Source organism: Mauremys mutica, chromosome 2 (assembly GCF_020497125.1).
Source record: "Mauremys mutica isolate MM-2020 ecotype Southern chromosome 2, ASM2049712v1, whole genome shotgun sequence".
NCBI lineage: Eukaryota > Metazoa > Chordata > Testudines > Geoemydidae > Mauremys > Mauremys mutica.
The window spans coordinates 169,969,441-169,995,596 of NC_059073.1; the positions used below are offsets into that span (position 1 = coordinate 169,969,441).

Below are 26,156 nucleotides of genomic sequence, written 5' to 3' on the forward strand. Positions count from 1 at the left end.
TTGATAAACTAAAAAGATACAGTAAAAGACTTAAAAAGCTCTAAGGCAGGATTTGCAGACCTCAGATCATTCTTGTAGCTCTCTTCAGAACCCTTTCCAAATTTTCAACGTTTATGTTGTGTGGACACCAGGACTGGACATACCATTCCAGTTGTGTGTACAGAGGTAGTATCCTCGCCCTACTTCTTGATATTTCCCCTTCTTTCAATGCAATTTCTACAATTTCAAGGACTGTATTTAGCTTTCTTTAGCATTGCAGTGGGGAGTATATGTTCAGTGGGTTATTTACCATGACCCTAAAATCACTTTTGAGTCCCTGCTTTCCAGGATACAGGTTCCAATCTAATAAGTGTGACTTGTACTCTTTGTTCTTAGCTGTACAGGGCCTTGTATTTTGGTGTATTAAAATACATGTTGCTTAAATGAACCCAATTTACCAAATGATTCAGGCTGCTTTAAGCCTTTTCTGCATCTTTGTTGACAATTTTTTTTTAAACTATCTCACCTAGTACTGAACTTCTGTCATCTCTAGGATTTCTTTTATTCTTGATTTTTATATACAGTAACTCCTCACTTAATGTCATCCCGGTTAACGTTGTTTCTTTGTTATGTCGCTGATCTATTAGAGAACATGCTCATTTAAAGTTGCTCAATGCTCCCTTATAATGTTGTTTGACAGTTGCCTGCTTTGTCCACTGCTTGCAGGAAGAGCAGCCCGTTGGAGCCAGCTGGTGGGGGGGTGGAACCAGGGTAGACTGGCAGCCCTCCATCAGCTCCCCTAAGTTCCCTGTGCAGCAGCCACCCAGCAGGCTATCAATTGCTGGGCAGTTCAGATGTCCCTCCCCACACTGCCATGTGCTGCTCCTGCCTTTTGCCTTGGAGCTGCTCCCAGGAGCCTCCTGCTTGCTGTGCAGTGGGTGGAGGGGCACTGATGTCAGGGTGTCCCCCTCCCCTCCCATACCCCGACACCACGGGGTGGGAGGAGGACATGACAGGGCTCAGGATGGAGGGAGCGTATGGGCAGCCGCTGCTGTCTCAAGTTGCTGATCTATTTAAAAAGGCAGTGTACTTAGACGGGTGTCAGTGTACTTAAAGGGGCAATGCGCGCGTGTGTGTGTGTGTCTCTCTCTCTCTCTCTCTCTCTCTCTCTCTCTCAGAGACACACACACACACTCTGTGTGTGTGTGTGTGTGTCTCTCTCACTCACTCACACTCTCTCTCTCTCTCTCTCTCTCTTTCTCTCTGTGTCTTTGTCTCACACGTGCACTCCTCGGCATTGGGCCTGGTGACGTATTGTTGCATCTCAGTGCGTCTCGTGCGGGCATGGACAGAGCCCAACAATCAATGTGATTGGTAGCAAAGTCATTTATTTCTCTCCAGCATACTCTTATATACAATTATGGCAGGCAATCAAGCAATTGCTAATTGGTTAATAAGGTACACACAGGCACAGCTATAACTGCATTGGATAACTGTCATCCTGTACAACTTTCTGATTTATTATCCTGTTTACTGCCTACTGGCAGATGAGAACCAGCCCAAGGCCAGCATCTCACTACACAGCTCACAGCCTAATTAGCCCGTCCTTGAAGCCTAAACACCTCAGCTTCTCACACTACCATCTGCCAAATTAGCAAGATATTCCCACAACGTATTGCTTTTTAAATTATCTGTTTGTTCGAGCACCTTTTCTTCTAATGTAGTCTCTGATAGCACCTTTTCTTTATTACCAGAAAAGAGCATGTCTGAGATAGGTATCTGCCCAACCTCCTCTCCAGTGAAGAATGGTGCAAAAAAATCATTTAGGTTCTCAGCAATGACCCTCTCTTTACCTGAGAATCTCAGCTTTCATTTTTAAAAGTAAATTTCTAACCCTCATATTTGTAGAGACGAGCATGAGAATAATTAGACTGATTCGGGACATGGAAAAAAACTCATATGAAGAGAGTGAAAGGATTTGGGATTGTTTACCTTAGAAAGGTGACTACTAAGAGAGGACAAATGATAATATGTATAAAATAATAAATGATTCAGAGAAGGTAGATCAGGATCTTCGGTTCTTTAAGAGTAAGGGGACCTTCAATTAAATTAAAAGGTGGCAAATTCAAAACTGATTGAAGAAATACTTTTTTTTTTTTTTTACAGATTACATAATTAGATTGCCTTATTGCCCTATGAAATTGTGAAAGCCAAGAAATTAACCATATAGATGTCAACCTCATTTTGAATCTTGATAATTTCTTTGTCTCCATCTCTAATACCCCTTTCTCTAATATCCCTCCGTCTCTAATATCCCTTCAAAAATGTCACCTTTTGTTACAACTCTGTATATTCTTGTTAACCATATAAATATCCAATCTCTTTTTAAATCTTGCTAACAAGGATATACAGAAAGGTATATGTAATGAAAGGTAACATATTTTGGAAGGGATATTAGACCTCATGCTTCAGGATTTAAAACAATCTAACTATGAGATATTCGAATGAGAGCTAATGTCGGGGGTAAACTATCTAATTTCTGCCTCCTGGGAGGTTCTTACACCTTCCTCTAAGACATCTGGCACTTGCCACTGTCAGATGTTACTGGTCTAGGCGGACCTTGAGTCTGATCAATTGTGACCATTTCTCTCTTTCCTAATGTAATCACATGGTGCTAGTAGCTGGAGCTTTAGGACCTCAAGAGCTGGCAACACTGATTATTCTTCTTACCAGCTTTGCCTGTGACTTTGGGGTATGCTCATTTATTAGGATTACTCTTTGGATGGTGGGGGGTTCTGTACTTCTCTCAATGTACTGCTTGTGTCACTTGTGTTCTCATATGGAGCTCTACTTCTCCCTGCTGCAAGTTCCCTCCCAATGGAGCGATCCTGCAGGACCTAGGTTCCCCAGGGCTAGGTTCTTCCAGCCCCAGAATCACACGAACACACACGCACACACATATTAACAGAGCATGTCTGAGAGGACCAGATTAATCAGCGCTCCCAAGCTGACACCTTATATGTCCCTGGACTCAATAGGCTGGGTTGAGCAGCACTTCCAAGCTGTCACTCTCATAGGCCCTGGGCCCCGCACCTGAATAGAGCATGCCTGAGCAGGCTGGGTCGAGCAGCACCTTCAATCTGCCACCCTCATATGCCCCTGGACTCAGCAGACTGGGTCGAGCAGCACTTCTAAAATGCCACCCTCATATGTCCCAGGTTCAGCACGTCTCTAGCCCCACTTTCATGTTACAACTGTTCTGGTAGTAACCCACTTGATGAGCAAACCCCACAGGATTTTGGGATCTGCAGGGATCTTTTAGCTTAGGTACGAGGAGAGTTGCTGCAGAGCAAATGAGGAAACCAAAAAACACCCATGAAGGGAAGAGAGCGAGAGAAGCAACCAGCTTAATCATGAAAGTTATTTATTGCCAGATAATAACCATAGGGGAGCCAAACAAACAAAACAGTTATAATATTAAATATAACTTAAATTTGATTATAAAAGTCAGGTATACAAAACTGTAACTGATCACACAAGTCAGGGTCAGAAGGCTATACCGAGAGAGAGCGAGCTGGGTTCTTACCACTCTGTGAAGCTTGAATCGATCAGGGGTCCCAGGTGGTGGTGGTAGCTGAGGGTCCAGAGTGTGGAGTCAGGCAGAGCCCGCAGCACGATCAGTCAGGAGAAGATGAAGTCCCAATGGAACTGATGTAGATTTTGGATCCAGGCATCAGAACACTTACTTGAGCATAGGTAGGGGTTTTTGTAGAGAAACAACAATGGTTCAAGGGAGAACATTAGATTTGTTTGTGTAAACAAGGAGTATACCAAAGTTGTTTTGTTCAGGCTATACCATGGGAGCTGATCCTTCCTGGTTTTGGGCGGTGTTCCTTGGAGGGAGCTCACAATGTAATTAGGGAGCGTCACTATTTTGGATACCAATAAAGCATTTATTACTAGATTTGGTCTGATAACTACTGAGCTGTGTGTGTGTGTGTCGGCATGGGTTCATTAACATCTGGAGCAGAGATTCCCCCATCATGAAGTGCTTCCCTGCTTTTCTGGTCCCAGAGTTCCATGTGGTTTTTGCCTTGGAATCTCTGTTCTCCATACGGTATGCTAATGGAGATGCCTCCTTGTCCTATCTTCGATGTAAATGAGGTTCGGGGAGTTTCCTTAATCCTGTCATCCTTATCCCAGGGAGTTAGGTGCGTCTCCCACTGTCTTTTCGTTGCTTTTTGTAAGTCTTTCTTCTGATGCAGATTTGGTTCAAGCAGAGGCGGGGGAAGGGGTGGTGGTGTCTCCAATGAGTCAGACATGCTGGATACTGTCTAGGGAATACTTTAGATATTGCTCCCTCATCTACTTGGCCTACTCTGTCTTTTACTGTGTTGTAACCAGGTATTACAGTATCCCACTGATTTTTTCATTCCAGCGTATTTCCACAATGCCAGCTATCATTTGCTAGTAAGATAGTCTTGTTCTTTTAATTTTTGCTTTAGAGTCTCATGTTTGAACAGAAATTTGTCTATCATTATTATTTTATTTTTTACCAAGCACCTGTTTTAACTGCCTAATCTGACAGCTTTTTTTTTTTTTTTTTTCTGGAATTTCATGGGTTCTTGTCCTGTCCTTATCCTTTAGTTCAATTGTAATTTTGCTTCCTATTCTTTATTGGTTATACAGATGCAATTGTCCATCAATGTGCTCCTTAACTCCTGTCAGCTTTCCCCCACCTCTTAATTTAAACACTCCTCCAATATCTTATTTTATGTGCTCGCAGTCTGGTTTCATTTTAATTAAAGTGGAGCCCCCATCCCTTCTGTACAGGCTTCCCCTTCCACAAAATATTCCCAAGTTCCTAGTAAACTTAAACTTGTCCTCTTTACACTATCTTGTCAACCATGCATTGAGACCCTAAAGTTCTCTGTGCCTAGTTAGAACCAGGCATGGACTTGAAAGCATTTCAGAGAAGGTTTCTACAGAGGCCTTGGATGTAAACCTTCTTCCTAGTAGTCTAAATTTAACTTCCAGGATCTCTCTCCTGCATGGTTGGTACCAGTGTGTAACATGACTGTAGACTTCTGATGATTGCTGTGGAGAGTCCATGTAGGTTTCTTGTGATGTCCACAGTCTTCTCACAGACAGGCAAGTTTCCAAACTGTTTTCTCGGTCACTGTATACCCAATATATTCCTATATCCCCTATTACCGCGGCCTTTCTTAGTCTCCCAAGAGTTTCTCTTCCCCTGGCGAGCAGTGACCTTGATGCGTGAGGAATTGTCAGTCTAAGTGGGTTCCAGTTAAGGGTGAGTGTTTGAGTCTAATTGCTAATCAAAAACATATATGTGCATTGGAGATCAGTTAATGTCACTGAGGTGTCGAGCTTTTGCATTTCCTTACTTTTATGATTTTAATTTCTAGTTCTAACATTGCATTGTTATAAAACAAACAGGTTAGTTATGACTGTTTTTAAAATATACCATGTGACTGAATTTTTCCTACTGTTTTAAGTTGTTATACTTTTCTCTGAATACATTAGAAAAATGCCTGCTAAAGATTGCAACATGTTTTTAAACTTTAAATATAAAAGTTATCTTGAATGTTGATATTGACATAGGGTTACTGTTCAAGGTTGTCATTGTTACTGATGACATATAATGGTTAGCATGGGAGTTAATGTTGAGACAGTGTTGCTGAGGGGACAAGCTATAATTATAGCATTAGCATTATCTCTACAATGGCAGAGGGATTAGGAGGACATGGTGCACCAGATATACTAGAGAACTTTAGAAGATCATGTGGTAACCCACCCTAACAGAGTGTAGTTTTTAGTGACTTTTAGGGATTAGACCACAATTAGTAGCTTGAGTCTGCACCTGGTTCTGTAACTCAAGCACTAGAGAGTCATGCTTTTAGATTCAGAGATCCCTGCTTCAATCCCCACAGATACAGGTAGGCTTGGCTGAATTTGATTTTTTGTTTTTATGCATTTTTTATTTTTATTGATTTTAAATTGTTATGGTTGTGCAGAATTATGAGTTTTAAAGCATTCTATTTTTTATTTTTAATTTATTTAAATTTTCACCATTGCAGGAAATTATGGGAGGGTCAGACAATGGGGGGGATGGATCAACAATAATTATTTAATGACAGTAGGTGTTGAAATTCAAACACAAATGGTCACAATCACATGTCAACATATATACAATAAATATTAAATCAAAGTTCTCAAGGAGCATTTTTTTACTGTAAATGTCTGTCAGTAAATTTCAATTATTATAATGGAAATATTTTTTCATCACTTTGTGTGAGTACAGTGAAGTCAATATTTACTGAAATTTACAGATAAAAATCTAATTCTTTCAAGCCTACTTATAGGATTTAAAGTGCTATGGACATCTGGAGTTCAGAATGAGAGAGGTTCCCTGTCAAAGCGAGTGTACAATCTGCAATGACAGCATGGCTTCTTCTCTTCCTCTAGTAACTTGGTATTGTGTAATGATGCCCCTAGTCAGGACATCTGTACAAAAAGAATGCTGGACTTCTGGATTTAAAAGAATCAGCTACTACTCTTTGAGCTAAATGATAGAGCCTTTAAGTTAAAGACAGATTTCACAAAGGGTATGCCTACACTCCAGTCAAGGGTGTGATTGCAGCTTGTGTAGGCATACCCACACAAGCTTTAATCTAGCTAGCACGGCTAAAAGTAGAAGTGATGCCATGGTGGCAAGAGCTTAATTGCACGCTAGGAACATGAGACTATACCCAGGGTCTCAGGTGGGCTTGTACAGCCTGTGCTGCAGCTTGTGCTGCCATGGTTTCACTGCTGTTTTTATCCATGCTATGAGTGAGTTAGATTAAAGCTAGACTAGATATTTTACACAGTCTGAAATCACCTCTCCCCTTTAATTCCAGTGTACGCGTTATCCATGCCTGCTTGGGTGTGGCACTCTGTCCCTTCTAGTGGCACCTAGCCCAGCTAGAGATTGTTGAGTCAGCTACAGCCTTAGCTAATAGCCTTCTGGCTTTTAACTACAGCCTTAGCTAATAGCCATCTGGCTTTTAGCTCATGCAGTAGAGACTCATACACTAAGCTTCAGAGATTCCAGGTTTAATCCTGCCCGCCGACGGTCTGTTGGCATTACACACGTACCCAAAGCTAAATGTTAGTGAAAGTTAAAAACTGTGGCGTTTGAAAGAAAATGTTATTAATAGGTATGCCAAATGCCTAAAAAGTTTAGAGGGTTAGTGTCACAGAAGAGCAGGTTTGAAGATTTGAAAGGTAGGCACATCTTTTGCTAGCGTCCAGGAGCGTATCATCAACAACGTTCTAATTGATGTGAAGGTGGCAAAGAATACTGGAGACCTTGCCCTTAACTTATTTCCATGCTGTCAAGGATTTGGGTGAGTGGTGTAAATCCTGAATTGTCACTAAGTTTTTGTTAGTGTAAATATAACTTTGTAAAACACTTTAGGAAAAAATATTAATATACAAATGTTCTGATAATGAACTGTTGTATTTTAAATTTACAAGCCTTTTATATTGCTGCAGACTATAGAAACTTTCACTCTGACTAGTGAAACAAGTTTAAAAATAAAGATACCATATATTTTTTGTGACTTATTAAAATGTTTTCATTTTTAAGCCTCTGCCATCCAGGTCCTTGCCCATCATGCCCTGCCTTTATGACAAAAACATGTGAATGTGGGCGAACAAGGTGAGATGATTTTTATTTATTTTTTTTTTACAAACAAAAATAGGAAATTTTATAAATACAGGTTGTAATAAATTTCCATTCTTTTGAGGTATACTTCCAGTCTGTGTATTGGGAATGTCCAAAGCTATTTCTGCCAACTTTGCTGAAAACTAGACACAATGTATTTGAAATCTACTCTGTTTAAAAAAAATCTAAATAGGGACAGATGTAATATCTGAAATAGAGTCATCCTGGTAACTTGTCATTTTTGCAATTACATTTTCATATATTTTTAAATTCTCTTTGCTTTTTTTGTGTGTGAGATCCACAGAAACAGGGAATGGAAACTGAAACTGATAAAATTCTAATTGTTATAGTACTCTTAAATGTTATTTGTAATAGGTAAATGATTGAGATAATTTTTAGTTGATGTAAACATGTTGCTCTAAACCAGGGGTTCTCAAACTTCATTGCAGCGCGACCCCCTTCTGACAACAAAAATTACTACATGACCCCCAGGAGGTGGGACCGAAGCCTGAGCACGCCTGAGTCCTGCTGTACCGAATGGGTGGGTGGGAGCCAAAGCCTGAGCCCCACTACCCTCAGGCTTTGGCCCCGGGCTTCCGCCCTGGGCCCTGGCCCTAAGCCCCCAGGCAACCCCATTCAAACGGGGTCGCAACCCACTTTGGGGTTCTGACCCACAGTTTGAGAACCACTGCTCTAAACCCTGTAAACAAGTCTTTAAAATTCCAGTAGAAGCAAAAAATGTATTGCTAATTTTAAAAAATTTAAATAGTGCCATATTTTAACAAAATTGCATTACTAAGATCTTGTCTCTGGGTGAGAAACAAAATTTATACAAGTTTTTAGGATTTTTTTGAAAGTTTGTGTTTGCGAAATAATAATTAGACAGATGTTAATATATACTCTGGCATTTCAGTGGTAGTGTAAAAATCATAATGAAGCCCAAATCTTGGTTCTGTAGTTAGTTCATGACTCAAAGTCCTGTAGCTTTAGAATTCTACTGGGCACTATATATCTTCAGAGCAAGTATAACAACCTTCTATTGTCAGAGGGGTAGCCGTGTTAGTCTGGTTCTGTAGAAGCAGCAAAGAATCCTGTGGCACCTTATAGACTAACAGACGTTTTGCAGCATGAGCTTTCGTGGGTGAATACCCACTTCTTCAGATGCAAGACTTGCATCTGAAGAAGTGGGTATTCACCCACGAAAGCTCATGCTGCAAAACGTCTGTTAGTCTATAAGGTGCCACAGGATTCTTTGCACCTTCTATTGTGTCTAACGTTTTTCACCACTAACGTTAGGTGAATGCCCTTTCACAGCTGCTGCCACCATGGAAAAGTGGATCTGTTGGTTCAGCCATACCTCTTCTAACCTTGATTTTTACTGTTGACTTTTCAAAGACTCTAGTTCTGACAGTGTTTACTAATACAGACCTCTGAATCTCAGCCTCAGCTCATGCAATCTGATGACTATCACCTCACAACTTTGTCTGTATTGGTGATACAGACACTTCATCTCTAGCTGGTCAAATCACTGTCCTGTCACAAAGCCTGTCTCCTATGCTTCAAATATGTGTGGCACCTCTTGCTCCAAATCTGTTAGGAGCTGGTGCTGACAATTTCAGTGCAACCAAATGGACATCTATTCAAATTCTGTCACACATCTGCTATCAGTCTCAATTTAATCTACTATATGAAATAGAGATATTTCAACAGGGTATTTAGTTAATTTGATGACCCAGATCAGCTGGAGGATTATTGTGACACAACTCATACCTCCATACAGACTAAAGAGAACAAAGCCCTGTCCTCAGTTAGGTTGCTCAACAAAGAGAAGCTAAGTGGTGACTTGATAATACAATTTGTAAGTACCTATTTGGGTACTTACAAATACTTACATATTTGGGGAACAAATATGTAATAATGGGTCTTTCAGTCTAACAGAGAAGGGTATAACATGATCCAATTGAAGTTAGACAAATTCGGACTGAAAATGGGGCATACATTTTTAACAGTGAAGATAGTTAATCACTGGAGCAATTTAGCAAGGGTTGTGGTGGATTCTAAATCACTGACCATTTTAAAATCAATTTCAGTTGCTTTTCTAAAAGATATGCCCTGGGAGTTATTTTGGAGAATCTATAGCCTGATTATCACAGTGGTCCCTTTTGGCCTTGGAATCTATGAACATGATTTTTTTTCCCATTGTGAATGGACTAGATACACTAGGATAATCCTATTTACATTTGAAACCACTAAGGACTCAAGGTAAAAATTATGGAATATCTTGACCTATCTTTTTGTGGCTGGGGTGATAGTATTCATCTCATTCCACCACATCATTGACTGGATGAAGGATGTGTAAAAACATCCTCATTACTATCCTGGCAGTACCTAAAGTAACTTATACCCAAAGAAACATCTCCTCACATCTTCCACATAGAAGCTTAATAGATGTCAGAGACAGAAAGGACCACTATGACCATTTACTTCCTGAAGCATTTAAAAATGCTTCCTATGCTTCCTTATTGTTAACCACAAAACTCTAACCGAAATGGCCATAGGTACTTCACTGATATCATTTAAAATCCCCTTATTAATTGCCTAAATTTCTTAAATTCAAACATGTTATTGCCATGAGCCTCCCCCTTTGTATTAGCATTTTTCCATGGCAGATTTATGGCTTTGGGACATTTAATAAGGTGTTCTGAAAGAATTCCAAACTTTTATTCATATGTCTGTTAACATTTTTGTGTTCCCAATTAATTTTGTTCATAATTGTTATTTAGCTTTTAGCTTTCAAACCCTTTGAAGCACTCTCCTTGTTTGTAGGCATAATATCGTTATTACTCTGTGGGACTGCATTGTGTTTTCACAAAGCAGGTGTAATAAGGTCCTGATCACTTGTGTCACCCTGCCTGGAGGGGCTCATGACTGTGAGTGCCTGCCTCAGTGCAGACTGTCAAAAAAGGGCCAAACTGGTGGTGATCTAGAATTAGATTTCACCAAACCAGTAACATATGTGAACTCCTGGATCATTATAACCGTGTTAACATGGAGTCACAGATAGTCCTCTTAAACTTTCCAGTTTATCTTGCCACTCAGACAAACTGAACTTAGTGATAAATGGTCACTTACAACAAAAATCACACCACATTCAGGTTGCTTCCCATCCCAAGAGACTTATTCCAGATCAATTGGTACCCTAAATCTTGCACCAAAGACAACACCTGTAGCCAATCCAGTAGTAAACTATCTAAAGGTTTATTAACTAGGAAAAAAGGAATAAGAATTATTTACAAGTTAAAGCAAGCCAACATACACACACACAAATGAGTTATTATCCAGCTCCTCAGAGTGACAGAGTTGTAGTGATCTGTTAATTCAAAGTGTCTTTCAGAGCAGACCCAGGAGGCTCTTGGGGATCTCTGGCTTCAGTTTAGAGTCCGTCGTCCTCTCCTCCCCTCCCCGAGTTCAAATAGACAAAAAGATGCAGTTTCTTCTTGTCAGGGATTTTTATTCCCTTCACCCAGAGTTCAAGATGATGCGACGAGTTCACATGCATGTCTCCTCTTTATGGGTGTGGGGGGAGTAATCAAAAAAGTATTTGTCCTCTCATGTTCCACTATGGTTTATCTGGGATCTGTGGGCCTCTTTTGTGGGGCAGTAGATAACACCTCTTGTGGCAAACTAGTATTTCACACTTGGTAATGTTTCTGACCTGACTGGTGGGGGGAGGAGGTGGGGTTTACAGTCACAGAGCAAACATTTCAATATTACCTTATAACATGGGATATAGATATTATAAGATTTCTATATGTAGCAACATACAAGCATTTCATAGAGTCTAAACACTAAATACATTCTTAGAAGACTAATACCTGTTTTGAACAAAATTAACATATAGGTGACCTGGTGTGCTCTCCAGCTACGAGGTTGTCAGTTCTTAGCTAATGCATGCAGCCTGGGCAAGAGCTGTTATCTGGCCTGAAAGCATCACAACTTGCACTAGGCAGCCACCAAATTTTAGTTCAGTGACCATTTCTCTCCGTCAGAATGAAGTCTGGTATTGAATTACCCCCTGTTGAGAAGAATGTTTTTTCTTAAATTATCTATGATTTGTAGAAACTCCAGGTTGAAGTCCTCATGTTTTTCTTTGTCTGGTGGTAGAGGTGCTATGTCAAAGGCACCATCCGTAGACTGTTCTTCCAAGTGCTGAGTGGGTAGGTAGATACATAAGTCCTTGAAGCAAACTACCTGTAATAGAAATGAATGAGTTCTGTGTAATAAAATACCTGTTCATGCTCTTTATATAAAACAAAAAAACCTTTCCCATCCTAGAAGAAACATGCAGATTTTTAAAAAACCCATCTGTGAAAGTTTGGAGCTAGTTCAGCACTAAGTGCAAATACACTTTTTAAAGAATGTGATGTTCCAGCAAACACAATTGTCTCCATGGTAGATGCTGCAGATATAGATGGCTGACAGCGCCTGATCTTTGGAAAAAGCATGAGAACCTAATATATAAAGATGGGAAGCTTTTAGGGGAGATGGTACCTGATCTTATTAAGGAAAACAGTGTCACATTTCAATCGTTCCTTTACCTTTTTCTCTCATAGAGGGAAGACGAAGACAACAGGCAACAAACCAGCCAGTATTTATAGACATAAGTTCAAGAGTGCTCAGTATCTCCCCATTGGCCTATAATAATCTTGGTTCGACATTGTTGAGCAAATAAGAATTCCTGTTATAAGTTGGGGGGCTCATCAGTTGGAAACAGCAGATTATGAGAAAGACCTGGGAATGTTAGTTTGATTGCAGAATGGCTGAGCCATCAGCATGATGCAGCCATAAAAATGGAAAATGCAATCCTAGGGTGTATCAGATGAAGTATTTCTAAAGAATTATTACCTCATCTGGAATACTATGTGTAATTCTAGCTCCCCATGCTCAAGAAAGATGAGTTCAAACTGCAACAGGTACAGAGAAGGGGAATGGAGACTAAAAGAGCTTGGCTTGTTTAGCCTAGCAAAATGCAGGGGCTGGGGGGGGGAAGTGTATGATTACACCCTGATGTATTTATAGACCATAAACACCAAGGCGGGAGAAGAGCTGTTTAAGCCAGTGGCCAATTTGGTACAAGAAATAATGGGTATATACTGGTCATGAATAAATTTAGGCTGAAATTAGAAGGTTTCTAAGCATCAGAGGAGTGTGATTCTGGAACAGCCTTTCAAAAGGAGTAGTGGGGGCCAAAGCACTTTATTAGTTTTAAGGAGGAGCTTGATAATCCCATTCATAAATTTACTTGAAGGGGTTACCTCTGATCGTGGGAGACTGGACTTGGTGACCCAGGAAGTCTCTTATAGTCTTACGTTACTGTGTCCAAAGCTACAAAATTTGTTTTGAAAGTCTTATCAAATTGTCCAGTCAAATTGTCCCGCTTGAGACAGCTCTTGAATACTGCAGAATTTGGAGGTCAGGGGGAACTGCAGGAAATCCACTTCCTTCTCACAAAATGCTATTGAACCTATTCCACAGGGTGAAATATGGAAGGAATTTTATTCCAGTTTGGTACTAAAGGTTAGGAAGGATATGCTTAGTCCTGGATTTCATGATACCAGATGACTGTTTTTTGCACTATTTACGTCAGCATATATAGTCATGTAAAGTTTAGCATTTTTATACTATCATCTCAGCATCCAGAATACGGGGTGCATATGCAAACATGATTTAAAAGGGGTTATTTTTGAGATGTAAAAAAAGATTAAAAACAGCTGCCATTCCGTGGATACAGTTATAGTCATGGTTTGAGATCAGCTTATTAGCAGGCTAACCTGGAAGAGGGTGTGTAATTCACTCTCATTTCTTATAGTGACATTAATTTCACTCAGAATTCCAGATCCATTTCGGTTTTCAAGTTGTCCAGTCTGCAACTTGTTCCTGTGGTACTATACCTAGCCATTTAAAAACACACACACACACACACACACACACACACACACACACACACACACACACACACACACACACACACACACACACACACACACACACACACACACACACACACACACACACACACACACACACACACGATATGGATTCAAGATGAGTGAAAGAGTAAAGTCAGTTACCAAATTGTGCAAAAGCAGTGCATCTAGAATTCTGTAATCAGTGGATTTTACAACTAGGACACTATAATATTAGCATTACTAACCTTTGTATATATCCCAGACAAAAAGTTAAAGCTTAGAGAATGTATCTAATTTAAGAGTAAAATAAAATTACAGATGTTGCCTGATAGATTGTGTATTATATTGATTACTTAAGAATTTCTAGCTAATGCTCTGAAGTTTGATAGGTTCTTGTCCCAAAATCAGGCCTAGTATTAAAATTTCACACCTTTCCCAGTTCCCTCAAAACTCAGAGTAACTGTCTGGTAACTTGCTCTTGCCTAGGCCAAGGGCCTCAAAGCCTTATACTAACTGCTCAAGCTAATGTCTTACAGGATGTAGACATGAAGGCTCATTGTTTTACTGTCTTAACTTATGCCTATGTAACTATCCCAAAACCAAGCATTATAAACTCAGCAAATTCAGAGTAAGACCACACTTAAAAGAAATTCAAATATCTCAAGGCACTGTTTCCCCCCAGAATATCAAATCAAGTGCAAAATTATATTCTGCATTTTAAATACTACACTACACCCAGTTAGTGTGACGTCAAACACTTTTCTTTATGATGCGATGTAAGAAGAGTCTAAGGCCACAGCATTATTTCTGAACAGAATTATGTATCTGTCATTAACAAATAGCACTTGTTTACTTTGAATGTTGCAGCATATATTGGAAAGGGGTTATTTGTATATATAAATATGTGAAATATTTAAATCCGGCTAAAAGATACTATACTAACTACAGTATCATATTTATCTACAGTCATTCAGTTCGCTGCGGCCAGTCCACCACAATTCATTGTTCTAATGTATGTGGGAATACTTTAAATTGTGGTAGGCATACCTGTGCTCAGGTGTGCCATGTGGGAAAATGTCATCCGTGCCAGCTTACAGTACAGCAAGGTAGGTATCAGACATGTGGAAATGTACTTAGATTTGTATGTTCAGTAGAGCTGTTTTTCAATTTCTTTAAGTTATCTAGCTGCTAGTAAACAAATAAATTAGAGTACAATAGTGAACAAAATAATAGGTAATCTTTAATGCCAAGATTTTAAAAAAATGACTGCTGAAGTTGCATTTAATTTACAATGGGTCACTAGCCCTTATTCTTAATATATGCAAGTACATATACATGCAACCTTTTTATTTAGTGATTATTTCCTGAACAGTGAAACAACTTAAAATTCATCCTAATATTTCCCAGGAACATGTCTCAGCTTTGTCCTTTTTCTGATGCAGCTATATAAGGAACTTATTTGTTCCAGTAAAACCCAGAATTAGGCACTTCACCTGCTGGGTTTTAATCTAAAATTTGGATAGTGCATAAAGTCTCTTCCAGTATAATGGGAGTGGTGACTGCCATAGCTTTGTAACTGCTTTCAGTTGCTTATAACATCTTGAATTTCACCTTTTGGGATTAAATTTTTCAAGCTCAATCTTTGCCTGAAGGTAAATATTTTATGGAAAGTTTAAGCAAAAAATGATTCAGCCAATTTGAGAGTGGAAAAACAAAACAAAAATACTGGAATATTATTTTGATTACTTTCAACAGTAAAAATGATAGGAAGTTGAATTGTAGTATGGAAATAGCTCACATTAAAGAGAAATGCTGAAATTTGGTTTTGTGTTGATTAAGTTACAAGCCTTTTAAAAATCAGTCTTGAAGATATGCAGTACATTTTAAAGACTGGTTTTCAGGTGTGATGATGAGTTTGGCCAGTTTTTCTTGCTGGCCCAAAATTTAGGGATGAGCACAAATAAACAAGGGGAAGAAGACAAAAGAAGGCAGCTTCCCCTGAAGATGTGGAAGGTATAGAATTTCAGGGTTGGAAAAGACCTCAGGAGGTCATTTAGTCCAACCCCCCCTGCTCAACGCAGAATCCCCAACTAAATCATCCCAGCCAGGGCTTTGTCAAGCCTCATCTTAAAAACCTCTGAGGAAAGAGATTCTACCACCTCCCTAGGTAACTCATTCCAGTGCTTCACCACCCTCCTAGTGAAAAAGTTTTTCCCAATATCCAACCTAAACCTCTCCAACTGCAACTTGAGACCATTACTCCTTGTTCTGTCATCTGGTATCACTAAGAACAGTCTAGATCCATCCTCTTTGGGAACCCCCTTTCAGGTAGTTGAAAGCAGCTATCAAATCCCCCCTCATTCTTCTCTTCTGCAGACTAAACAATCCCAGTTCCCTCAGCCTCTCCTCATAAATTATGTGCTCCAGCCCCCTAATCATTTTTGTTGCCCTCCGCTGGATTCTTTCCAATTTTTCCACATCCTCCTTGTAGTGTGGGGCCCCAAACTGGACACAGTACTCCAGATGAGGCCTCACCAATGCTGAATAGAGGGGAATGATCTTGTACCTTGATCTGTTGGCAGTGCCCCAACTTATACAGCCCAAAATGCCGTTAGCCTTCTTGGCAACAGGGGCACACTGTCATCTCATATCCAGCTTCTCATCCACTGTAACCCCTAGGTCCTTTTCTGCAGAACTGCTTCCTAGCCATTTGGTCCCTAGTCTGTAGCAGTGCATGGGATTCTTCCATCCTAAGTGCAGGACTCTGCACTTGTCAAACCTCATCAGATTTCTTTTGGTCCAATCCTCTAATTTGTCTCGGTCCTTCTGTATGCTATTCCTACCCTCCAGGGTATCTACCACACCTCCCAGTTTAGTGTAATCTGCAAACTTGCGGAGGGTGCAATTCACGCCATCCTCCAGATCATTAATGAAGATATTGAACAAAACCGGCCCCAGGACCGACCCTTGGGGCACTTTCCTTGATACCAGCCGCCAACTAGACATGGAGCCATTGATCACTACCTGTTGAGCCCAACGATCTAGCCAGTTTTCTATCCACCTTATAGTCCATTCCCAGCCCTTACTACTTTAACTTGCCAGCAAGAATATTGTGGGAGACCATATCAAATGTTTGCTAAAGTCAAGGAATAATATGTCCACTGCTTTCCCCTCATCCACAGAGCCAGTTATCTCATCATAGAAGGCAATTCGGTTAGTAAGGCATGACTTGCCCTTTGTGAATCCATGCTGACTGTTCCTGATCACTTTCTTCTCCTCTAAGTGCATCAGAATTGATTCCTTGAGGACCTGCTCCATGATTTTTCCAGGGACTGAGGTGAGGCTGACTGGCCTGTAGTTCCCCGGATCCTCCTCCTCCCCTTTTTTAAAGAGGAGCACTACATTAGCCTTTTTCCAGTCATCCGATGAAAAGGTTTTTAAATGGTACTGTATAATAAAACATGCATCCAACTTTTTAGGGAAAATTATCTATTTGCTTAAAAGTGAGATGTTCTTTTTCCCAAGAGTATACTAATCCGCCACTGACAAGCATTTTAACTCTTGGGACAGGAGTTTTCTTTTTATAAATCTCAGCTCCAGTCAACTGTTGTCTAACCCATTTTGTTGTTACCTGATTAGCTTTGTCATTCAAGTTTTCTTTACTGTCGTTGCTAAAGTGTCCTTACTTTATTACATTGGAACCTAAAAGACTTTTGTTAAAGTCAGGCATAGCCTGCCTGAAGACTATCCCCTTGCCAAATTTGGGAGATTGAGCAGTTACAAAAAAGTCAGAAGAATTTTAATTATAGGGGTTGGTGCTTTGCTTCTTTTAATTAATATTGCAATGGATTTGCTATCATGGCAAGTTTATATAAATTAGTAATTCTATAAATTATATGTATGATGAGTACCGCTAACACCTTTCCATCTAAAGGCTGAATACATGCTTATCTTTTATAAGTGAGTTTACTTCCAAATTGAGAGAAGTCTTGCTTCAGACAGGCACTTAATTTTAATTTTTTTACTTTTAAAAAATGCATCTGCAAGGGTTCTGTAAATCAAAACAGGTGATATACAATTGTTACAGGATATTTTAAATACTAATTTACTCTTGACTAGGAAAATCTTACCTATGTGTCACCTCTACGACTTTTTAAATCAGTAGTTTCAAAAGTAACAGAAAACCTGTATAAAAGTAAATTTAAAGAAGTATACTTAAATAAACACCCACACTTTTCAAATGGCTAAAAGTATTTTACCTCTGGTCTGATAACCCATGTGGCTCCTATGATGTCCAGATGTCTAGTACAGTATAATAATATTGGTACATTTCTTTGTGATATATACAAAGAAAATGCTTGCATTTATTTTTTATGTAAATTTTTTGAAGTTTAGTTTAAGATAAAAGTTCCCATTCAAGATTAATTTGCATTATTTTTTGAATGTCAAGTATTGCTATACTGATTAAGCCCTCTTTTGCAAGTAGTTTGTCCTTTTTATTGATCCTCTTTTATTAGTATCTTCTGCTAATAAAAGTAATATAGAAACTCAGTCTGTATACAGCTAAGTCAAGTCTAAATAGAGCAACTAAAGTACACTTTTAAAGGTTTAAAACAACCTTTAAAAGTGTACTTTAGTTGCTCTATTTATACATTTTGAATTTTTATGTTCAGTTTTTCAAATTTAGTATTGTCCTGCATATACAGTGTTTAGTGTTCCTTGTAATACTGTTTTTTCTTATTGTTTGTTCTCTCTTAGTCTGTTACTGTGGGAGTACCTTTCGAGATGTATTGTGTGGAACAAATGAAGAGTTTTCTGATGGATTTGGAAAGTTCTCCTGCCAGAAGACATGTGACAAGTAAGGGCCTCTTTCTCCCCCAAAAAACCTAAAGCAAAAATTACATTTTATTCAACACTCAGTGACTGTGATACCCTTGTAATTCCTTATATATTTCCTTTTTAGAAAATTAAATTGTGGAAGGCACAGCTGTATGCAGATATGTCATCCTGAGCCCTGCCAACTTTGTCCACGACTTCCCCAAGTAGTGCACTGCTGTCCTTGTGGGCAGACTCCTCTTAGCAGATTACTAAAACTAGAATGTATTGAGCGTAAACTGTGCACGGATCCCATCCCATCGTGTGGAAAAACATGTGGCAAACCTCTACCTTGTGGTAGCCGTGGTAACTAGAACTTTCTGCTTTAAACACTTACAAACACATTCCATTACTAAAGAGGCAGGTAGTCCAGATTCATTTTTTTTAAAAATAGGTTCAGAATGAACAAAAATCCAGTATGCGTAGAAAGTGTTCATGATTGGGTGGTTGTAGTCAAGTTGAATTTATAAAAGCCTCCATAGAATTTGCAACCCAAATCTTGAATAATTGTAATTGGACTTGAGAATCAGAAAGTGCAGCTGTCTAGAAACAAATGAAACTGACCAGCTTTTTTTAGCATTGCCTGTATGGATCCCCACTGTAGCTGGTACACATGTTGTGGGAGGCAAGTGCAGAAATTTCTAGAAAACAAGTGTTCAATGGGACTGCATATGAACCCTGCCTGTGTCTCCATGTCTTTAGTTCCTCCAGATCTTTCTGGCCAGCCAGCTAAGTTCTACAGCATGTCATTTCCCTGTCAGTCCCCATTATCCCTTACAGAAAAGTTAATTTCTGTAAGGGCACCAGAGCAAATGAAACTTTTAAATGGCATTTGCTCTGGTGCTCTTGTGGGCCTGCCCATGAGGGCCGTGCACTTTTTGCCTCACTGCTCCCAGGGATAGGATCCAAGGTCCACTCCGAGATCACTTACTGAGACTCCTTCTGTTCACCATGGATCAGGTGAGGCAGCATCTACTGCTTGAATGACTCCTTGCCGGGGGGGCTCTGGCTTTTTTGCCACCCCAAGCACGGCAGTCAGGCAACCAGCCTTCGGCGGCTTGCCTGCGAGAGGTCCCCGGTCCCGCAGATTCATCATACCCGCTGCCAAATTGCCACCGAATCCGCGGGACCGGTGGACCTCCTGCAGGCAAGCCGCCGAAGGCTACCTAACTGCCGCCCTTGCAGGGACCGGCAGGGCGCCCCCCGTGGCTTGCCGCCCCAGGCACGCACTTTGAGCGCTGGTGCCTGGAGCCGCCGCTGCTCCTTGCTGATGGGTCCCTGCAGACAAAAGTCCACCATATCCATATGGAATAAAGATATCTTAGTCCTGTTGAGCTACATGGGTGCAGTTGCCCATATCGCAGAAGACCCAAGGACGATTGTGTAGAAGAGGAGAGTGGGAAAAAAAGGCTTATATCAGCAGGATCTCCTTTGCCTAAGAGCCTTCTTACCAGCAATTCTCTCCTCCAGCCCTCTTTATCATCAGTGTAATGGGAAGATGAAGATGCTATTGACAACCTTACCTTACTTTATTGCCAAACAATTGTCAGCGTTGGCACGCTCTTCCTCTTTGTTCTGTTCAAGGGTTTTTAAGAGTGTCTCCATTAGTCTCCCAATAAACCTTGAACTTTTGAAGGCCAACTTAAAATGACATACTCTCCTCAGATCTGTTATACTAAGTCATCAGCCTATTTGTCATTTTGAAGGCAGAACCAGTCCTGCCAGTCTCTGTCAGGAAGGTGTATGGCCTGGCCCAGCCCATGAGGATCCAACCAGTTTTTTTTCATTTTTCCTGTACCTCTGCGGGCAGTTCCAGACACACTCTGCTGCTGAGGAGAAAATGAAAGGAAAAAAAATCTTTAAACTTCAGCTGCAGAATCATTAGAACTGTACTGTCAGGTTTGCCCTCTGACAGAGGGAAAGCCCTCCTTTGTGTTTGCCTGAGACTTCAGCAGCTTGACCCCCTGCTTATCTTTATGGAGCAGTATATGATGGACAAACCCAGGAAGAAGACAGAATATACATTACAAACCCTTTGCAAGCAGCCAGTCTGTGCAGGAGACGCTTTGGCCCCCTTACCACACAAACAGTTTCAGATGTTCTTACACTGGCAAAAAGCATGGTAGATAAACTGCAGTGTTTGGTATTCCTGCTCATCCTCATGGTGGGTAACACAAAGAAGATTGAACTATGAGCTGCATCAATTTCTCTGTATCCTTCAGTGGATTAACAGAGAGATTTTTTTTTTGTTTCTTTTGCAGGCACAGGTCCCTCTGGGGCATGTTGCCTTAGACCCACTCCTTGGTACATTGTACAGTACAGTCTCCTCCTTTAATCCTCTCTATCTTGCTACATGGATGGGGCAAAAGGCCTAAACTACCTAAGAAGAGTCAGAGCAATTTCAGCTTTGTGCAGTATTGGCTTGGGAGAAGAGAGGTAGCATGCATCGTAGGAGTGGTCATCAGGTCATTCTCTTACCTATTTAAAGTTCAAATTGAACGTCTAGTCCTTAGCTGACCGTTGGGGTGGAAGAGGTGCTTCAGTCTGTAATAGGTTAATAGGAGGCAAATTAGTTGAAATAATCGTAAAGAATAAAATTGTCAGACACATAGAAGAACATAAATTGTTGGGCAAAAGTCAGCATGGTTTCTGTAAAGAGAATTTTTTTTTCATAAAAAAAAAAGGGAAAGAGAAATCAATCTATTCTAGTTCTTTGAAGGGGTCAACAAACGTGGACAAGGGGGATCCTGTGGACATAGTGTACAGGCGAGTCTCATCTTACGCGCATTTAACATGCACAAATTCAGCTTTGCGCGGTCGGCAAAAACGAAACGAAAAAAAGAGGAAAAATAACAATTTAAATACTGTACCTGTAGTGTGGGCAATTTCGCCCGCCATTACACTCAATGTAATTTGACTATATGTGATTTTTGCTTTACGTGCTGACAGTGGAATGTAACCCCAGCATGAGATGAGACTCGCCTGTATTTCCAGAAAACCTTTGACAAGGCCCCTCACCAAAGGCTGTTACCTAAATTAAGTTGTCATGGGATAAGAGGGAAGATCCTTCCATGGATTGAGAACTGGTTAAAAGACAGGGAACAAAGGGTAGGAATAAATGGTAAATTTTCAGACTGGACAGGGGTAACTAGTGGTGTTCCCCAAGAGTCAGTCCTAGGACCAATCCTACCCAGTTTATTCATAAATGATCTGGAGAAAGGGGTAAACAGTGAGGTGGCAACATTTGCAGATGATAGTAAACTGCTCAAGAGAGTTAAGACCAAAGCAGACTGTGAAGAACTTAAAAAAAAAAAAAAATCTCACAAAACTCAGTGATTGGGCAACAAAATGGCAAATGAAATTTCATGTGAATAAATGTAAAGTAATGCACATTGGGAAAAAAACTCCAACTATACATACAATACAATAGGGGCTAATTTAGCTACAACTAATCAGGAAAAAGATTTTGGAGTTATCGTGGATAGTTCTCTGAAGACGTCCATGCAGTGTGCAGCGGCAGTCAAAAAAGCAAACAGTGTGTAAGGAATCATTAAAAAGGGGATAGAGAATAAGATGGAGAATATATTATTGCCCTTATATAAATCCATGGAACGCCCACATCTTGAATACTGCGTACAGATGTGGTCTCCTCATCTCAAAAAAGATATACTGGCATTAGAAAAGGTTCAGAGAAGGGCAACTAAAATGCTTAGGTGTTTGGAACGGGTCCCATATGAGGAGAGATTAAAAAGGCTAGGACTTTTCAACTTGGAAAAGAGGAGACTAAGGGGGGATATAAACTCATGAGTGGTTGGAGAAAGTGAATAAAGAAAATTTATTTACTTGTTCCCATAATATAAGAACTAGGGGCCACCAAATGAAATTAATGGGCAGCAGGTTTAAAACAAATAAAAGGAAGTTCTTCACACAGCGCACAGTCAACTTGTGGAACTCCTTGCCTGAGGAGGTTGTGAAGGCTAGGACTATAACAGGGTTTAAAAGAGAACTGGATAAATTCATGGAGGTTAAGTCCATTAATGGCTGTTAGCCAGGATGGGTAAGGAATGGTGTGTCTAGCCAGCCTCTGTCAGAGGGTGGAGCTGGATGGCAGGAGAGAGATCACTTGATCATTACCTGTTAGGTTCACTCCCTCTGGGGCACCTGGCATTGGCCACTGTTGGTAGACAGGATACTGGGCTGGATGGACCTTTGGTCTGACCCAGTACGGCCATTCTTATGTCAAGCCGGGCCATAAAATCCTCTAAGGATGGAGATTCTATCAGCTCTCTACGTAACCCATTCCAGTGCTTCACCACCCTACTAGTGAAATAGTTTTTCCTAATATCCAACCTAGACCTCCCGCACTGCAACTTGAGACCATTGCTCCTTTCTTTGTCATCTGTCAACTTCAGGTAGTTGAAGGCTACTATCAAATCCCCCCTCACTCTTCTGCAGACTAAATAAGCCCAGTTCCCTCAGCTTCTCCTCATAAGTCATGTGCCCGAGCCCCCTAATCATTTTCGTTGTCCTCCGCTGGACTATCTCCAATTTGTCCACATCCTTTCTATAGTTGGGGGCCCAAAACTGGATGCAATACTCCAGATGTGGCCTCATCAGTGCCAAATAGAGGGGAGTAATCACTTCCCTCTATCTGCTGGCAACGCTCCTACTAATGCAGCCCAATATGCTGTTAGCCTTCTTGGCAACAAAGGCACAACGTTAACTCTCATCCAGCTTCTCGTCCACTGTAATCCCCAAGTCCTTTTCCGAAGAACTGCCGCTTAGCCAGTTAGTACTCATCCTGTAGCAGTGCATGGGATTCTTCTGTCCTAAGTGCAGGACTCTGCACTTGTCCTTGTTGAACCTCATCAGATTTCTTTTGGCCCAATCCTCCAATTTTTCTAGGTCATTCTGGACCCTATTCCTACCTTCCAGCATATCTGCCTCTCCCCCAGGCTTAATGTCGTACGCAGACTTGCTGAGGGTGCAGATCACTGTAGTTAACTGTGTGTTAAGCTGAATGTGAAGATGATGCATAGGTTCCAGGTGGGACAGAAGGGTCTACCTGCCTATTCCATGGCCGAGGCTGTCGTGAGCACATCAGGAACCAAGTCCATCCCCTGGCTCCTGGTCAGCTTTCAATGCCAATTTAAGGCATTGGCCCTAATATTCAAGGTAATTAATGGACTGAGGCTCAGCTATGTCAAAGACTTAAATTCCATCTGTGAACTACTCGGTGCTGATGTTCTGTTGCAAACTGGGATTCACTATATCTTTTAAAAAGAACAGGAGTACTTGTGGCACCTTAGAGATTAACAAATTTATTTGAGCATAAGCTTTTGTGGGCTACAGCCCACTTCATCGGATGCATAGACTGGAACATACAGCAAGAAGATATTTATACATACAGAGAACATGAAAAGGTGGAAGTAGCCATACCAACTGTAAGAGGCCAATCAATTGAGATGAGCTGTTATCAGCAGGAGAAAAACAACTTTTGAAGTGATAATCAAGATGACCAATCCACACAAGCGGTCCATTTCCTAGACACTACTGTGCTAATAAGCGATGGTCACAAACACCACCCTATACCGGAAACCTACTGACCACTATACTTACCTACATGCCTCCAGCTTCCATCCAGGACACACCACATGATCCATTGTCTACAACCAAGCTCTAAGATACAACCGCATTTGCTCCAGTCCCTCAGACAGACAAACACCTACAAGATCTCTATCAAGCATTCTTAAAACTACAATACACACCTGCTGAAGTGAAAAAACAGATTGAAAGAGCCAGAAGAGTACCCAGGAGTCACCTACTACAAGACAGGCCCAACAAAGAAAATAAGAGAACCTTCAGCCCCCAACTAAAACCTCTCCAGCGCATCATCAAAGATCTACAACCTATCCTGAAAGATGATTCTTCACTCTCACAGATCTTGGGAGACAGACCAGTCCTCGCTTACAGACCCCCAAACTGAAGCAAATACTCACCAGCAACTGCATACCATACAACATAAACACTAACCCAGGAACCTATCCTTGCAACAAAGCCTGATGCCAACTCTGTCCACGTATTTATTCAAGTGACACCATCACAGGATCTAATCACATCAGTCACGCCATCAGGGGCTCGTTCACCTGCACATCTACCAACGTGATATGTGCCATCATGTGCCAGCAATGCCCCTCTGCCATATACATTGGCCAAACCAGACAGTCTCTATGCAAAAAAAAAAAAAAAAATGGACACATCTGACATCAGGAATCATAACATTCAATAACCAGTGGGAGAACACTTCAGCCTCTCTAACCACTCAGCAACAGACTTGAAGGTGGCAATTTTACAACAAAAAAACTTCAAAAACAGACTCCAAAGAGACTGCTGAACTTCAATTAATATGCAAATTCGATACAATTAACTTAGATTTGAACAGAGACTGGGAATGGTTGGGCCATTACACTAATTGAATCTATTTCCCCATGTTAAGTATTCTCACACCTTAAGTGGGTCATCTCGATTATCACTTCAAAAGTTGTTTTTCTCCTGCTGCTAACAGCTCATCTCAATTGATTGGCCTCTTACAGTTGGTATGGCTACTTCTACTTTTTCATGTTCTCTGTATGTATAAATATCTTCTTGCTGTACGTTCTAGTCTATGCATCCAATGAAGTGGGCTGTAGCCCACGAAAGCTTATGCTCAAATAAATTTGTTAGTCTCTAAGATGCTACAAGTACTCCTGTTCTTTTTGCGGATACAGTCTAGCATGACTGCTACTCTGAAAACTATATGTTTTGATTCAGATGAGAAATTTTGAAGTTTTTGCTTAAGCTATGAGGTGCATAAATAGTTATTCTTGAAATGAATTCCATATTAGTCAGTAGATTTTATCTCAAACTGGCATGCTAATTAGGGGTGGGATCATTTCCTTCCAGGAACTGACAGGTCTGGTTTGGTCTTCAAACTGAAAATTAGGCTGGAGTCCCACTGTAATGGATCTGTGGACCTTATTATTTGGAGAGAGGAAATTTTCAGATAAATTCAGATACATTTTTGTGTCTGTTCAATATTCTCGCTCTTTAGAGCTGGGCAAACTTTTTCTCCAATAGCTGTTTCTCTCTAAAGAGTGCCAAGTTCACACACACAAGTCACTATAAAAGCAGCAGAGAGTCCTGTGGCACCTTATAGACTAACAGACGTATTGGAGCATGAGCTTTCGTGGGTGAATACCCACTTCGTCGGATACTTGACAAGTCACTATTCCTCTCATACAGTTTGGATCCATGAAGGCAATCATTTTGAAGAACCATAGATGATATAGGAAGTGGCTAATTTTTATTTTCCTTTTCCAAGCTACAGAAGGTCAGTATACATAGTGAAAAATGAATGTTTAATTTTTCACTGTTTAAAAAAAAAAATCAGATTATACATATAGGGAAATTTTGTGTTCAGAATGGTTTTTAACATAGTGCTCCTCAGTTCATCTGGTTATACAGCACCACATTAAATCACAAGTTTATTGATTCTATATATTTATATGAAAAGTGTTTAGCAAAGTGTCTATTTTTAATACTACTAGTATAAAAATTGTGGAACT

At 40.4% G+C, this 26,156-nt stretch overlaps 1 protein-coding gene across 3 annotated transcripts in view; it reads left to right on the plus strand.

The window, feature by feature from the left end:
- Positions 1 to 26,156, plus strand: part of NFX1 (nuclear transcription factor, X-box binding 1) — a 188,244-nt gene that overhangs the window by 38,212 nt on the left and 123,876 nt on the right. For all 3 annotated transcript variants that reach the window (XM_045006791.1, XM_045006792.1, XR_006577166.1), the window contains exons 6-9: positions 7,631 to 7,702; positions 14,644 to 14,783; positions 18,436 to 18,535; positions 18,641 to 18,858. In XM_045006791.1, coding sequence (XP_044862726.1) covers positions 7,631 to 7,702; positions 14,644 to 14,783; positions 18,436 to 18,535; positions 18,641 to 18,858 — 530 coding nt within the window. The remainder of the gene's footprint in view (positions 1 to 7,630; positions 7,703 to 14,643; positions 14,784 to 18,435; positions 18,536 to 18,640; positions 18,859 to 26,156) is intronic.